An 18,197-nucleotide genomic window follows, 5' to 3' on the forward strand; every position below is an offset into this window, starting at 1 on the left:
ACTGTAGGTTTAAAAAAATGCCAGAAGGTATCCAATATACAATAAAATATATTTGAAATTGGTAATAAGAAGTTGTATGTATTGTTTTAATTTATGGTCCTTTAACTTTATATGTTCCATTTTCGTTTGTTACTTCCTTTTTTCAAGGTTTAATTTTTTCGATGCTTAAATTGGGCTTTTTAAACCATCTTATACTACAAGAAAAAATATACCTAAATAGAATTGCTGAGTTCAGCGTTTTTCAAAGTTCGCTTGAACTCGTGTTTAAGGTATGTTTGCACAACCGGGCCTGAGTGTGAAGCAAATTTAATCTATTTTGTTTTGAAACAGTAGGAATATTCAGAATTTTAATGGTTGTTAAATTATTGTAGCTTTAAGAAATTACTTAACGACTAAAAAGAAAAAAAAAACGATCCATGCAATATCAGAAGTATAACCTCACTTACGTTAGTCACCGTTTTTACGGTTTTTATTAAGCTGAAACGCCCACCGCACTTCACTGACTGACTGTGCGGTGGTACCCATAGGTGGTACCGGTCAATCTACCGAGATATAAAGACCGTCAAGATGACCATTCGATGTGTATCGAAACTAGCGGGCGTTAATAGGTATGAGTGTGTGGGAGAGAGTGTGGTTGACCAAAACCAGACGCGGTGTGGTCATGGTATGTCAGTATAAATCGCGATTTTAAAGAATACGTATCTCACATCAGTCCAAACATTTTTGAGGAATCATTTTATCAGTTTTCTACATAAATAAGTGCAAATATTTTCAGGGCTGGTAGATCTCGATAAAAGAAACATATTTTCTCTTTAGTTTTTCAAATAAGTCCAAAATAACCGAGTTATTTTACTTTGAATATTTTCAAAAAAAAGAGTTTTTGTTTAAATTTTGAGAACCACTGGATCTTTTGTGGGTTGTCTTTCTTGTAAATTTTTCAATTTTTTTTTCGCGAAAAAAACCTCATATAATCGTGTTTCTGGGGTGGAAATATAGAGGGTGGCGCCTCTCATACGACGCGGAGGCTCCAAGGAGAAGGACAGTTTGTAATGAAATTAAATTTTGTGAGCATTTTTAGGTTAGCTTAGAGCATTTTTTAAAATTATATTGAGTTCTACAGGGTGTTCCAAAAAGAAGTTACACATCAAAGATGTGTTTTTTGTAATGGAACACCCTATATATTAATTGATTTTCGGATTCTAGGAGAAAAATAAAGGTGAGTTTTATTTGAGAAGTATATGGCTAAAATGTAAGGTTTTTGATATATTTAACATTTTGTTCTAAAAATGAAAAACAAATTTGAAATTTCAATAAAATCTACGTAAATTGGAATTTACCCAGTATAGCCTAATATGTAATTAAATAACCATTGTACTCTAAATGAAATTAAAACTTAACCCAAAAAGTTATACAGGGTGAGACAAAATTAATATTGAACATTGGTCACATTTAAAAGCAAGTTACTCTTATTTTAAATGGAACACGCAGTATATTATTCCGATATTCAATGGGAAATTCAATTTCAAAATTTTAAAAAATTATTTATTTCAAAAAAAAAATTGAGAGCCACTTGAGCCCATTGATTTTTTTCTGCATTTGCATCCCTTTTTTTAGTGCCGTAACAATGGTAATATCAGAGATTAAGAAATTATAATTTAGGAAAATTTGCGGTAAACAGGCAGTTCTAAAAAGTCTATTACAGGAAAATTTAAAAGAAGGTGCATGATTTTCGACACCTTTTTTGCGAAAAAAAGTCATAGACGATTTCCTGGGGCCGGAATATACAACCACTAAGGGTGTATTCCGTTGCTTAACTTGGTTATGGTTTTATGTTCCGTTTCTATCGGTTTCCTGAAAGTTTTCTTATTACGGAACACGGTTCCTGAAAAATATCTATCATAATTGGCACCAAACTAACCAGCGCGAGAAGATGGCGAGAAGGCTGGTTTTTCTGATTTTGTTTGTCAATCAATGTCATTTATGTGACAGAAATCAAGCAAATATCGGAAGTTCGAGTAAAATTCTCATTTAATTTCTAAAATTTATAATAATATTTTGTATTTATATCCAAAAGTAATGGTGGTAGGTAGTAATTAATGGTAAATAAATGTCATTAACTAAATAGAATGACTTTTTAGGACCAAACCTTTTTAAACTTATGCAGCCATTGTTTCTTAAAGTCAGGAACATTTAAGAAAACATGAGAAACAAGACAAGTAATCGTGAATGTTTTTTAAGCTATAAAAATATAACTATTGACTAGATTTGTTTATTTATTATTGATCTATTTTAATATTGGACCCGCAAATCTTCACTCGAGCTGTCTAACTAATTTAACAGTTCATTAATAAAGTATTTTTCAATATTAAACTCCATTGAAAAGAAGAAGCAAACGTAAAAGCAGAGAATAGGTACCTTAAATATGCATAAAAGGTAAATTTTATAATAAAGGTATTGAAATTTACAAAACTTCAACATTTGACATTTCCACTATTTTACCAAACCGTTCCGTATCAAACCGATGTTTTTCAGGAACCGTTCTTTACTGTAGTTTACCGGTCTGGTTCGCCTGGTTTTGCAACGGAATATAGCCTTAAACTATTTGCACTTATTTAAGACCCACCCTGTATATTTCTACAATAAATTTCCCAATTGCCCAATCAGATGAATCAAAGTTGTTAATTTCATGACTACAGATGCAAGAAAGAGCACCGAATCAAACCGTTTTCGAAAAATTTTCGCAATAAAAAATGGGTTAGACCAAAGGATAGACTTGCCGTCATAATTAAACAAGTTACAAAAATATTTCAATAATTCCACTTCAGTGTGACCTAGCCCCATTAACAATACAAAAATTCGGCAATATGAAAATTTATAGCGGATTATTCACATCCAGGCGATCCATTATTATTGTTTGACATAAATCGGGCGATATATTTTCCAAAAATACGTTTTTATATGCCAGGCCTGCAAAACGATCCGAACTGATTTGTTTTTCGATAGGAATTTATATTATTTTACGTCGGACAATAACAGTTTGATACTTTTATTTATAACACACATACTATACACTATATAATATTATTTCGTGTTATTTTTTTATGAATTTTATATTTTTCGATCAGCTAACAGAGAATTTAGGTAACATTTATTTTTACTGCAGTTATTAAGATTCATGACATTTGTATAACATAAATGTAAAATTGGCAAAATATCCACAACAATATGTATTAGAATTGTAAAAACTTTGAAGCATAAAACTGATTGATACATTTATACAGGGCGTTTCAAAAAACATTTACCATCTCTCGTGGAGAGATTCCTCACGAGAGATGATCAATCACAATGATCATCAAGTCATAATTTTGACGGTTAATGTTATGTACTATAAGTGCTACATATTTTAATGCTTAAAAAATATCGATATATTCACTAGGGACGTGCACATGGGTTACCAATGCAATATTATAAATAAATATAATATACAAATTAATATTTTTATTAAAAATTTATTTAGTTATATTTAGGTGACTTATTTATCAAAACAAACACTTACCAACAACTCAAATCGACTCAATGAAGTTATTTTTAATTACACAATGGATTCAAAATAAATCGTGGATATCTAATTTTAAAAGAAAAAACTGCCACTTGTCAGAACTATCACACATGTTCGCCTGTCTTATATAACTGTTCGGAAAGAAAAGCCGTATCGCGGATCCCAATCCGAAAAATTGGAAAAAAGAACAGTGAAAATTTCGTGTGTGCCAGACGACCACTCGATATCCGATCGTACTACCGTTCAGGGTTGGGTAATTTCGTTTTTAAAAATGTACTAGAGAATTATTGCATGTTGTATGAGAGTGAGAGAGTTCAATAAGACGATCTTAGGTTTGAGCAAATTTTGTAACTCTTACAATTAGAGATACTACACTGCCGAACATATTTTCACAGTGAAAAATAAAAGTAGCAATTCAGAGCTGTTAACACTTTAAAAACAAACTGTGAATGTTTTCTCAAAAAAGTCTTATTTTTGCAACTTATAAAATAAATAATACCTATACCTTGGTGGTGGATTATTTTTTTGAAAAGACTACTTAAAATACTTTTATCCACGACTCGTCTATAATTATTTGATTATTATACACGAGTTCATGAAATAACAATAATATTCATTATTCGCTAGTGAATAATGGTTTCATTATTCACCGCTTCCACGGTTATCTCGATCCAAACTCCAAACAAGAGCTATTTGAAGTTTTTAATGTCACTTTTTGCATTCATCTATAGGGTGTTCCAAAAGTTGTTTTTCTTGTCATAAGATTTGTAAAATATTTTTTCCTTTTTAATAACTCTCTCATGTTATATCTCCACATGTAAACAAATTATTAAACACCATTACGAAGAAACAATGTTAAAATTCCCTCATTTTCTACTCTAAAATTCGATTTAAAAATTTGAAGTTTTAAATGTCACTTTTTGCATTCTAAAATTCGCTTTAAAAATTTGAAGTTCCAATGTTATTTTTTGCATTCATCTATGGGGGGTTTCAAAAGTTGTTTTTTAAAAATAAAACTTATATTAATATTATCTAAATTTTTTTGATAGTCCTGGATAAAGTATAGTAGTATTCTACTCGCATATAATGGCTGTTATTCACTTGGATGATTTATGACATGAGCCGCAGGCGAGTCAGACCGAACCAAACCAAACTTCATCAGCGTGAATAACAGCCACCATTATATGCTCGTTGAATTATATACTATTTTCCACGACTCGTCTATGATTTGATTATTATACATGAGTTTATGAAATAATAATAATATTCATTATTCACTAGTGAATAATGGTTTCATTATTCAACGCTTCCACGGATATCTAGTCTATTGAGGTTACATTAGGAAAAGACCACAGGATCTTTCGCCGAACGACTTCTTCCCGTAGAGAACACTCAAAACCGTCTTTATATTAAATACAGAAATTTAGGTGAACTGAAAACGACATCTTTGTGGAATGCTAAAGATTCTCCCCTTGGCAGCTTTGTATTGTGAGGCGTGAATTTTACAATCATTTGGGGTATTGTTTGGCTGTGAATGGGGAATTATGTAAATATTAAAATATTTTATTAATTAGTATAGTTTAATAAAGTTCCTTTAATTAGAAATATTTCTTTTGTTTGTTAAATTATTGTGGATGTATGTGGTATGAGCGAGGCCTGCAAGTGATAGTGAGTAATGAACAGGGTTAGGAAAACTGCATTACGTGTAGTTAATGTAGTTTATGGAGAGGGTGTAGTTTATGTAACCTATGTATATAACTTTCAAATATCAAAGATTTGAGGTGAGGTTATAATAAGTTGAAGGTTTAGAAAACACATACCTAATGTATTTGAGAAAATAGAAGAAATGTGGCTTTAAATAAATATAATCATTTGCATCATATTACTTAGACTCCCCGTACAAAGGAAAATTATTAAACTGATGATCATATTACAGAACATAATATTTATAAATCAGATTGAAAAATACTTTCTACAATGTCTTGACAAAGATTAGTAACCAGATGATTAAAATTTTATGATATTTTATATTTGTACTTTGATTGTGTTAAAATGTTTTGAGTTTTGGTATTTTATAGTAATTTTAATATATTGTGTTATCCATTATATTTTGTCTTTTATGAATTTATAATTCTTTAATTAAATAAACAGCCTATGCATTACATGTTTCTATCAAAAATAACATTTTTATTTATAGGATAGTTTTTTTATCATAATATAAACACGTAGTTTACTAACGTAGTTTTTATGTAGTTAATGAACGGGAAAATACATAGTTTTTAAAGAAAAACTTCATGTACTTAATCAGGTAAATTAGGTCTTAATTAACTACTTCCGAACCCTGGTAATGAACACAATCAAATCATACTCCGCGAATACTATTCTCAGTTCAACTAATTCATTTCTAGATGATCATTCTAATTCAGAAAAAAATATCTATCCTTTCCAAACCACATAAATTCTTGTAAACCAAAAAAAAAAAAAAAATGTGACATCGAATTTGACAATGATGAAATCATATTTTTGCTGGTATTTTTATTGTAACTTTCTCTGGGCCGTATTATAAATTTTTAGTAATTTGAAGGTAGATTTTTGCAAATAATTTTTAGATGCATATTCCAAATAAAACAAAATTCTAGAGGACAACTTTGCCGCCTCTTCAAAAAAATCTAATACAATTTTTGCATAAAATCATCTAAAAATATAATCATCTAATTTTGAAAATTTACATGGTCCTATGTCCCGTGTTCCGATGCACCCACGATAAACAAAAAGTACTAAATTTAGTACAATTATTAGACCTATACAAAATGTACTAAATTTAGTACAATTTATTTTCCATCCCACCACAGATTAAACAGTGATCGTTTTCTCTGGAAATAGACCGGATCCAGAAATAACCCTGGACCCGGTACGAACAAGCGCCAACGTAAATTTAGACCGTCCGAAGATGATGACGAGCCGTGGAGGCGGAGCTACGCGAGCCACCGTTTTCTTTAGAGAAAAATCCATTTTTCAGACGGTTTTCTTTCATGTTTGTCCAGCGACAAAAAGACAAAACAAACAAGTCTTGAGACGATAGACTATTAAAGATTTTTGCGCGTTTGAGAAGTTTGGTCAATTTATTTTCAAACAGTTTTCAGTGTTATAGAACAAAGAGTCTTTGAATTTTATACACTCTCCGGCCAAAAAATTAATAACTTTCTTATTTTTCGTCCTATTTTTATTATTTCTTACCAGTTTGTAGTATTTATAATTATGTTAGGAATGAATGAAGGTGCATCAACTAATTAATATAATATCAGGGTCGCTGTTATGTACGGAAACGGTCGGTTATTAGGTAAAATATAGGAGGTACCGCAAAAAGTTAAATATAAAAGTTATTAGGGTTTATAAATATCTATTAGCGGGTAATATATTTAAGTATACAGGGTCGGTCATACATTCGTGGCACATCAAAGTCTCATTTTTTTAAATCGAACCTTTTGTATATTATTGCATATTTCGCTTCTTACTTCAATTCTAAGCAAAATTCGAAATTCACATAATGTACCTCAAATCAACCGTTTCCTAGTTATTGACTTTTGAAAATATCACTTAAACAATTTGATGTAATTAATTTCGATATGTTCAGATTCATTTAACGATGTCATTCCGAGTGTCATTCTGCCGGAACTCATAGATAAATGAAACAAGTTTAGATTGGAAAGTGCCCATAAGGACAATGTAAACACTATTTGGCGCTATTCTTGCAACGGTCGCGACCCAAAACTTTTGAAAATTTCGGAGCGGTTCGGCTTTTTCCGGAATTATATCGCCAAATATTGTTTATTCAAATTTATTATTATTTTCGTTTAATTTTATAAATAAAATACAGTGTGTTGCATACAATAAACTTTATTTTATATAAGGACGCATGTATGAAATACCTATGAAACATTGGAAACCGACGTTATGCCACGATCCACGATGGTTTTTGCAGTTCACAGTTCACAGCACAGCTATTTATGTTTTTAATGCCACTTTTTCAAAATTATCACCGGTTAGTACCACCGGTACCGGTATTTCAAAATTATCACCGGAGTAAATAAAACTTGAATTAAACTCACAAGATAGCAATAATAACTTTGAAAATGGACGCTATAAACACTTTTCGAAATTTCTTTAATGAGAGCGGTTTAGATTTTGAAAGATTATTATGATTTTTAAAGATTCTGACTTTGACAAGAGAAAATTATTTCTGTTTTTGTTTGCCGTTGTTCTTAGCGACCGCTATAGCAGCGCCAGATCGCGTATAATGGTCGCGACCCAAAATAATTTCGCGACCCAAAATTTTTACGGGCTTTCCAATCTAAACTTGTTGCATTTATCTATGCCGGAACTGTGATGTTATAATATTTTTAATAATATTTGACATTAGTTCTCAAGTTAGCATTCATAGATGTATAAAATGAAAGTATAACAAATCTATGTGGAAATTACAAAATTTTCGTTTAAAATTTCAATTCTTCAATTTATGTATACCTATTGTGTATTACAATTGTTCCTTAAAATTGAAGGAAGAATTGAAATATGCAATAATATACAGGGGGTTTCATTTAAAAAAAAAAGTTTGATGTGACACAACTTTATGACCGACCCTGTGTACTTAAATTTACTAGTAGCTAATAGAAATTTAAAAACCCATTACAACAGTATCACAGTTTCGGCAGAATGGCATCATTAAATCAAACCAAATACATCGAAATTAATTAAATGGAATTGTTTAAGTGATATTTTCAAAAGTTAATAACTCGGAAACGGTTGCTTTGATTTTGAATTTGTCTAGAATTGAAGGAAGAACCGAAATATGCAGTAATATACAGGGGGTTCTATTTAAAAAATGGAACTTTGATATGCCACGTCTTTATGACCGACCCTGTATACTTAAATTTATTACCCGCTAATAGATATTTATAAACCCTATAACTTTTATGTTTAACTTTTTGCGGTACCTCCTATATTTTACCTAATAATCGACCATTTCCATACATAAAAGTGACCCTGTGTGTGATCCCTAAAGCTTGATTTTCATGCATCCGTTGTCCGCGATACGATGATACGATATTAATTTCATTGGTTGAATTTAAAGACTTCGATTGGTTAGAAACGGTTAACCAATCGAAGCCTTTAAATTTAACCAATAAAATTAATATCGTATCAACGTATCGTCGGACAACGGATGGATGAAAATCAAGCTTAATTCGTTTGGATTAGTTTATATCAAAATCCGTACATTTTAGTGGTATACTCTGTTTTTTTTTCTCAGGTAAGATTTCGACAGACGATGACAGAAGAAAAGCAGATGACGTCCCATACCAATCTATTTATTTAACTAAAAAAAGTTTCTAATAATTTTTAAGTTAACTATGGATGAGTTTAATTATAAATCCGTCATGCGTCGTCTCTTGTTGTTTTTAACCAGTTTTATTGGTTTATTTCAAAAATGACAGATCGTATTTCAATTTTATTGGTTTGACGGAACGATAAACGACAAACGGACGCCGATGCGTATGAACTCGCCTTTAGATTTTTGACGTTTGTCAAAGTCTTGCCAAATTATAGGTTAGAATTTTTTGTCAACTTTTAGTCAAATACTGCGTTTTGGAAGATGATGCATTTTGATTCGTGTTATTACGTGTGTTTTGTGTCTTTTGAAATCAAGTGGAGGAAAAATCGAGTGAAAATTAACTGTAGACCCAGAACTTTGCCCAGAGCACAGTTTATGGTTAATACTCGCTGCCCAGGCAGAAAGTCTTATACACCAATAAAGTTCGTATACCATCTCGTCGTAGATAAGTGCATCTGGAATATGGTAGAAGGACCATACTAAACACGTACTAAAAACTGGAGTAGCTATATCGACATCACACGATAGATAAATAATGGATTTTAGTACTGCAGAGAAAAATAATGTCAAAAGGTACCTACTGGTTTAAAAAAAATAAGATTAAAGTTAATTAATTAACCTTTAAGGTATAAAATTTAGTAAATGTTATTATTAATAAAATAGTTTGTTTATTTATGTTGTTTTATTTATTCCTGCGGAATATTACAAGTTTGTATTTGTACATAAGTTATATTGATAAATATAATCATAAATGCGGGAAGTTTCATAAAGCTTGAAAGTAAGAAACAGTTCTTTTTTATATTTTTTTTGTATGTGGCGTCTTGTTCTTGTTTGTTTTGTATTAACACATACCGTTTGTTATTAAATAAAATATCTCGATTACATTTTTTCAGTTTTATACAGTTTTTTTCACAATACCTATTTTGAAGTAATCACTTGTCCTTATCAGTTACATTTTAAATATATTAATTTCCTGCTATTTGCTGCTATGCGTTCCAGTTGTACCAACTTATTTCTTTGTAAAATAAAATAAACTACTTTGAATTTAAAATGACAGACACATCTATCACTGTCAAGGATCTTCTCGTTGGACAGACTATATATATGTTTCTCTAATAAAACTTACTTTTATTTTTTTTCCTAAAATTCTAAAATTCATTAATATATAGGGTTATTACAAAGAACATTTTATCTCATTACAAAACTGTTATTCTCCTTAGCGCCTTCGCGTTACAAAAGGCGCCACCCTGTATAACCATTTTTTCGTCCACTGTCCGCGCTGTCAATTCGTTTAGACATATCGAACTGACCGTAAACATCGCCAGTCGAATGCCCCACAGACACAAATCATCGGAAATAAATTTGTTACACACGCAACGAGACTGCAGGTCATAAACCAGCCGGCATCGATGAGCGTGTGTGGCAAAAAATCAGCGTGCACGACTTTTGTTGGCGCGGCGTGGCGTGGCGTGCAGATGCCATAGTGGGAAGAGAAAGAGATTGAGAAACAGCCGGACCGAAGGGTATTTCGGTCTGATTGACCATCATTACTCGATCATTGCGGGTTAAAGGAAACTGTTAGTGATGTCGAACAGGTGTTCTCGGGTCTGTAATCACCGAATACCGCAGTTGAGAGGGTACTTTCTCGTGTTTATCTGAAAGATTTGTGTGGTATAAGAGCTTGTTCCTCAATACCGTCAAAAATTATATTGATTTTGATGAGAGGAGACTTCAGATGAAAAGAAATGAGAGGATTTTTATCTCATCTCTCTAAATTTCCACTGATAAAAACTAGAAAATAACAAGGTGTGCAAAAATACCTATAATTTTTATACAATAATATGAGATATCATCATTTTCAGCTTATTCAACCATTTCCAATTATGGTGTGGCCTCCCTCACATACTTAGATACTCTCTTTGTATTTGGGCCCATTGTTGTCTATTGTTGGCTTTGCGGGCTCCAGTTATCCCTGCTAATTTCTTAATATCATGGTCCCATCTCAGGTTTGGCCTTCTTCTAGGTCTCTTAGTTCCTCGTGGGTGCCATGCTGTAATTTTTGTGCTCCATATATTATCCGTCCTTCTTGCCAGATGCCCATTGCTACTTGATGGATTTGATTCTGTGGATGACATCTATTACCTGGGTTTTTTTTTATTATACCCACTCTATTATTTTACAGTCTTTCTTGGTTTTGAGTATTGTACGACTTGCAGTTTCCTTATAATGTCGGTTTTAAGTATCCAGGTTTCATATGCATAGGTCATGATTGTTAGTATACATTGGTCGAATGTTTTCTTCTTTAGATAAAGTGGCATTCTAGATTTAAATGTGATTAGTTTTCTTCCATAAGTACTACATGCTAACTTAATTCTTCTGTCAATTTCTGCTTGTAGAGATCCCGAGCTGTGTATTAGTTGTTCCAAACATATATATTCTTCTAGTATTTCCAGTGTTGTGTTATTTATTAGAATGTCTTTTCTGTCTACTAGTTCGTTGAATATTACTTTAGTTTTTGCTAAATTCATTTTGAGACCTACTGGCTGTATTTAGTTCATTAATTTGTACTTGTAGTTCTTTAGGACTATTGGCAATTAGGACTCTATGTCATCAGCGAGTCTGAGGTGTTTAAGATATTTTCTACATATATTTTTAATCCTTTGTTGGTCCAGTCCAGTTGACGGAAGATTTCTTCTAGTGCTGCTGTAAACAGATTTGGGGATATCGCGTCTCTGTAACGTACTCCTTTACCAGATGGGAACTCTGAAGTTCCTAATTACTCTTTGCTTTAATCAGTGAGATCGAAAACTGTGATGGAATGCCGAGAAGCACTATCCTGGCTGCGTCGGGGCGGGGCTACTCTGTGCTGGGTGCCAGGCCACACCAATGTGGTGGGCAATCAGGAAGCAGACTCGCCAAAGACGGAGCCAGAGGAGAGGCCGTGGCAGATGACTCACCACTTGTGACGATCAATACACTGAAGGAGGCTATAGGAACAGTGAGGACTGCGCTACAGCTTGAAGACTATGGCCAGTGGTAGATAGCAAAAAGACAAAACAAATACTAGAGCACAAAAAGGACCTAGTACGCATAATTGTAGGTGTCGTCACTTGAAACTGTCCCGGTGGGGACCGAAACGGGGGTAAACCTCGTGAGATGGAAAATTTCCGACGACGACTACTGAAGAGAATGTGGAGAGGAAGAAGAAACCATAGAGCACCTGCTGTGCCACTGTCCGGCACTGGAATACCGACGCTTTAAAACTTTAGGGTAAGGTTTTTTGGAGGGACTAGAGGAAGCAGCTGAAGCCAACATCAGCGACATCGGGAACTTTGCAAAGAGCTGGAAGTGCTTTAACGCAAAGAAAGAATGAGAGGAAGGTTTGGTAAAACAATACAGGGGTATCGCAATGGGCCCAAGGCCTCCGAGTGAGGGATCAAATATGATCCCAAACCCCAGCAACCTAACCTAATCTACCTACTCTTTGCTTTGGCTTCTTTGTATATATTGGCGAGAGTTTCTATAGCATGGCTCCATGAGTAGTGCAAAATAAGTAATCGCATCAGTTTATCTATTAAGCTCACAATGCACAATACCCTCTTAGTAGACCCACTACAGATTTAACTGTCTTTCTGTCTTTGCTTATCAAAGCACATGAAACAAAGGTTAAACGTGAAAATATCGGTTCTCTTAAATAAGAAAAACCTAACGTATGAAAACAATTACCTACAGCTACAAGAATCATAAAAAAGAACATTAAGATAAACGCAACGAGCACGATAAAAACACCCCAGAAGTAAACAACTAAATTGTAAATAATAGGTATATCGCAACTATAAATTGCTGCTTAGGTAACAGCGATTTTCTTTTTTTCTACACCATTAATTGGTCCCAATCCCGGTTCTTGTCGGCTTTTCATGTCCCCGCAGCAACAATACGAGAACTACGAATCACATAAACCACTGGCGGCGCTTATTACCAGTAATTGCTTCATTTTATCCTCTAGATCAGTTAGAAACTGATACGTTACAGCGCTGGAAATCAAGATAACAAGGCTTGATAGATAAATTCTACATCGAAATGTTACAGAGACCTGTATTTTCCATAATTTATTCAATCTTCGTTGGTTGGTGGTATTTTAATAATTCAATAAAAGTTTATTTCAAAAGGGGAGAACAATTTTGTAGCCTTGTATTGAAATGGTAATTGTAAATAATGTAGAAGGCTGAAGAATAAGATCTATCGTTTCTTTGGATGTGGTAGATAATGATTCAAAATTGAAACTAAAAGAATTACCGATTTCCATTGTCTTTATTTATTTTTACTTGGATGGATGGTATTACTGACGGTTATCAAGTGTGATTAGTCTAAGATCTAATTCTAATGATTATAGATTATCAAACTCACCGGAATCAGAATCGTCTTCTTCATCGTACTCCTCCAAAGTAAACGGACTATCCGTTCTTATCACTGGGTCATCGTTCAAACTGATGTACGGTACTGCGGGTGTTGGTGCCGGTACTGGATACCTGGCATCCGGTCCGGAGGAAAAGTGAAGTTGTACTGCACCGTCAATGGGAAATCTTGGATCTGGAACAATAAAAAAGAAGTTATATTTAAGTATGATAACATTTTACATATATAGCAGACTTTAAGCTTCATTCAGAACCTCGCAATTAGTGGAATAAATTAGTGGTAATAATTAGCGTAGAAGTTTGTTCCTTTAATTTCAATGTAGTATTCAGAACGTCATGAACCCTTCCCGGACACAAACGGTACATTGTGAACCAGGAAATTGTAGAGAGAAACAAGCCCTATAACATAGGATACAACATTTTAATGAACAGTGCTTTCCATAAAATCAATAAAATGAAAAATATACGAAATAATATCCATGTACTGATTTCTTTCGAAAATCGATAACTATGAAACTATGATCCCTTCCCAGACACAAACGGTACATTGTGAGACAGGAAATTGTAGAGAGAAACAAGCCCTATAACATAGGATACAACATTTTAATGAACAGTGCTTTCCATAAAATCAATAAAATGAAAAATATAGGAAATAATACATGTACTGATTTTTTTCGAAAATCGACAACTGTGAAACTATGAACCCTTCCCGGACACAAACGGTACATTGTGAAACAGGAAATTGTAGAGAGAAACAAACCCTATAAAATAGGATACTTACCTTTAACTTTTCCACTAATAATTATACTTTAAAATTTGAGAGAATTGTCATTTTGGCCTTTATTATTATCTTCATTATCATCTTCCGTCAAGAGAAATTGTGGTTAGATAACTAACTATTGCTAGGATATTTTATTAATTTTAATTGTGTTTTTTAAACATAAATAATAAACGTAAACCAAAAAGTATAAAGTGTAATTGAAACCACTAATTTATTCCACCAATTGCGTGGTTCTGAATGAAGCTTTAATCCAGAAAGCTAATAGTTCGATATAAATTTTGACAAATTTGTCCCAAAAAAGTAGAAATTTTTAATTTCGAAACATTTTTTTGCTTTTTTGTTAGAACCAAAAATCTCAAAATAATTTTAAGTGCTCTGTTTAGTGTTATGTACAAAATAACATTACTATTTTTCAATCTCTTTTAAAAATATTGCGTGCTATATTAAAAAAACACGTCTTCTGTTGTTAAAACAATTTAATAAACATGCGGCCGCTATTAATACAACTGATGAATCTGTCTGGGCTCTCATAAATTGACTCATTACAACAGAACACTGAAATAATAGCATTTAAATTACCCACTTGACATATATGTATTGTAGTGTGCGATTGATTAATCATTTATACAAAACAAACAGAAAAATAATACAAAACTTAGTATTAAATATTCTAGATACCAGGAAAGGGATAAAGATAAATAAAATACTTAAAAACAACCAAATTTTTATAAAATGTATAGTCTTATTTTTGTGGTTCTAAGGCAAAAGTACTAAGCCCTATATGTACTGACATATCGCGTTCTGCCTAGTACCACAGATGTTTATCTATATTATTTAAAAGCATTTTATATTTAACAAAAAAACTTTGATTCAATATTAGTTGATGTGTTGGATCAGTCCCTAGACAAGTAATATAAGTAAATAGACAAACTTACTAGGTATATACAGGGTGAGACTTAAATAAGTGCAAATAATTTTAGGGGTGGTATATTTCGACTATACGTTTTCTACACGTCTATGCGTTTTTGTCGCAAAAAAGATGTCGAAAATCGTGCATTTTCTTTTAAATTTTCCTGTATATTTTAGAACTGCCTGTACACCGCAAATTCCCCACGGTATAATTTCTTACCATGGTTACGGGTTTACTCTATGGTTAGAGCACTAAACGGGATGTAAATACAGAAAAAAACCCAGTGGTTCTCAACATTTTTGAAAAATAAATTAATTTCTTTTAATTTTCAAACTTGAATAAATCGGTTATTTTAGACTTATTTGAAAAACAGAGAAAATATGTTTCTTTTATCGCGATCTGCCAGCCTTGAAAATATTTACACTTATTTAAGACTCACCCTGTATAGCGAAGGTATCCAAGGCATAAAAACAATGTAACATGTAAATAGAAGAATGCTATGATGCTACTACTTATTTTTTAAAAAGTTTATAAAAAGGATATTCATTTATCAAAAAATAAAAAATAAGCAAAATTTAGGAGATATACAAGAAATATATAAAAAGTAATACATAATATGATTAATAAAATTTTAAAATTCAATGTCATAGTATTAGAGGAAATAGAAAAAAAAACAAAAAAAAAAAATGAAATTAAGCAAACTGAAATTTATTTTTAGACAAAAAATACGTGCATGTTCTAATGTAGCCTAATCAAGTCCTTGAAGATTATTTAGATAAGACAGATACTATTTTGACTTACCGAACACGTTTATTTTCAAATCCATCATTAAAAAACAGCAATAATCAAATCAATTCACGGAAACTAACTTAAACTCAAATTATTCAAACTTTTCTGTTTTTTTTGCAAAAACAATAATAACGATATTCATAGACTGTACGCAGTTGAAAGCGTGTAATCTTTAACGCAATATTTGATGTAATTTTCAGGCTAGCGATAAGATAAATGTCCTTATCGTATTAATCTCTCAAAAAAATATGTTGAAGGCACCTATCTGTGGAGAGATAAAAATATGCTAATATTTCTCTCATTGTTCTTGAGACTGAATCCTCCATATAGTTCTTTGTCAATGGATTACCATTGCCTAGTACAAAGGACAAAGAACAGCATATTTGTCAGGCTGTCGCACCGACATAAATGTTCTGTCGTTTCATCTTTAGATTGAAACAATCTGCACATGGCTTGTCCGTCAATCCCATCAGCTTTAGGTAGGGTTGCCAAATTCAAAATAAAAAATAGGAGACGAGAGGGTAAAAAAGAGGCACAGGCGAAACATTTTTTGAAACCTGGCCTAAATGTCTAGTTTACCAAAAATGTATGCCAACGGTATGAGATTGATTGTCTTCCTTACTTTGTTTTTTTGTACTCAAAATTTGTTAAAATAAAACAAACCATTTAAAAAAAAATGTTTTTTCAAAATTATCAGTAAATAAACATAAAATAGTAGCGAAAGACACAGAGTAACAATTTTTTAAAGCATTATGGCGATAGACAAATATTTTTAGATTTTGACTTTGGCGTGTAAAAAAGAGGACTTTTTCAATACGTGAGAGAAAAGAGGACAGAGAGATCAAATAGAGGACATTTGGCAACCCTAGCTTTAGGTGCCTCTAGTAATCTTACAATGCCCTGTTAGTAAATCCATTGTGGTAGACGCTGGTAGTAGACCCAAGTGGCTAGAAGAGGAATAGCCTCTACTGGTTTCAACTTTGGGGCACCAGGTGACAACACATTGTTTACGACACTTATTTCTAAGGGGCGCCACCTACATGTGTTTTAACTGTTTTGAAGAGTAATAACTTTGCGTCCGTACCTGTATAAAACTACTGAGTGAAAAAATATACATTTCCGTGACTTTTTACGTAAAAAATGTCTCTTGGTAAAAATTGCTACGAGTAACCGTTCTCAAGATATTTAGGGCCACAGTTTAGGGCTCTAACTCACTGACGACCAGGTCGCAACGACCTGGCCGTCGCGTAGGCTGGCCGGATGTATTGCGTTTAGAGCTGCGGCCAGATGAACGACCAGTTTCAACAGAGTTGTCAGATCTAACGATTTTTTACGTTTTACCAATTAGAAAATATTGTTTCGGAAAGAATTAAGTTTCAGAAATGTTAAAATATCCGAGTTAACTAAAAAGCGAAGTTGTTATTCATGAGCTTATTAAATGTTCTAATATTAAATAATGCATTTAAAATATTCTTGGATTTTTCGTTAATAAATACTGGTGTGGTAAATGGAGTAAATAAAATCTCCAACCCCGACTATACGATAACGTTGTTATTTCCATGTTTATCAAATCCACGATGCCTGCTATTCCATCAGTCGTTTCATAACAGAATATTCTACATCCTACGTCTATGTAATTTAATATGCATAGAGTGAGACATGTAACTCGTGAGATTTTCAGCATTATATCAATAAAGGACAAAAACAGTATTGTTCCTAAAGGTGCGTCCAGACTTGGGCATTTTAGCCCGAACGAACCGAGCGCGCACGATCAAGCAGAACAAATAGGCCGAACAAGCGGCAGAAAATTATAATATTTTAGTGCAGTCTATTGGCCGCAACGATCAACGGACGGCCAGGACGATAGTGTGCGCGGTATCATTTGATTTAATGGTTTTAGAGGTAGCAGTGGCCTGGTCGGTGCGACCTGGCCGTCAGTGTGTTCGAGCCCTTAGAATGGAAGTAGTCAATACATGTCATTATTAACAAAAAATAAACACGCTGAATAGATAGTTATATATGACAGAAATAATAAATTTAGGAAATTATTATTTTTTAAAATTAATCATACATTTTTCTGCGAATCAATAACCTAACATTGGCATAAAAACATTTTAAATATGATTTCAGTCTAATAACTATTTAGTCAACATGTTTAATTTATGTCAATGATGACAGGTATTGATAATTTCGATTCCAAATATCTCGAGAACCATTAGTCGTAGCAATTTTTACCAAGAGGCATCTTTTATGTAAAAAAGTCGTAAATGTCTATTCTTTTACTCAGAAGTTTTGTACAGGTACGGACAAAAGGTTATTACTCGTTCAAACCAGTCGAAAAATATATAGGTGGC

At 32.6% G+C, this 18,197-nt stretch overlaps 1 protein-coding gene across 11 annotated transcripts in view; it reads right to left on the reverse strand.

The window, feature by feature from the left end:
- LOC115880989 (tensin-1-like) overlaps positions 1-18,197 on the reverse strand; it is a 458,204-nt gene that overhangs the window by 77,720 nt on the left and 362,287 nt on the right. For all 11 annotated transcript variants that reach the window (XM_030898374.1, XM_030898353.1, XM_030898341.1 and 8 more), the window contains one exon: positions 13,356-13,538. In XM_030898374.1, the coding sequence (XP_030754234.1) occupies positions 13,356-13,538 (183 nt within the window). The remainder of the gene's footprint in view (positions 1-13,355; positions 13,539-18,197) is intronic.

This window comes from Sitophilus oryzae, unplaced genomic scaffold, assembly GCF_002938485.1.
Source record: "Sitophilus oryzae breed Bouriz unplaced genomic scaffold, Soryzae_2.0 scaffold_1107_pilon_pilon, whole genome shotgun sequence".
Taxonomy (NCBI): domain Eukaryota; kingdom Metazoa; phylum Arthropoda; class Insecta; order Coleoptera; family Curculionidae; genus Sitophilus; species Sitophilus oryzae.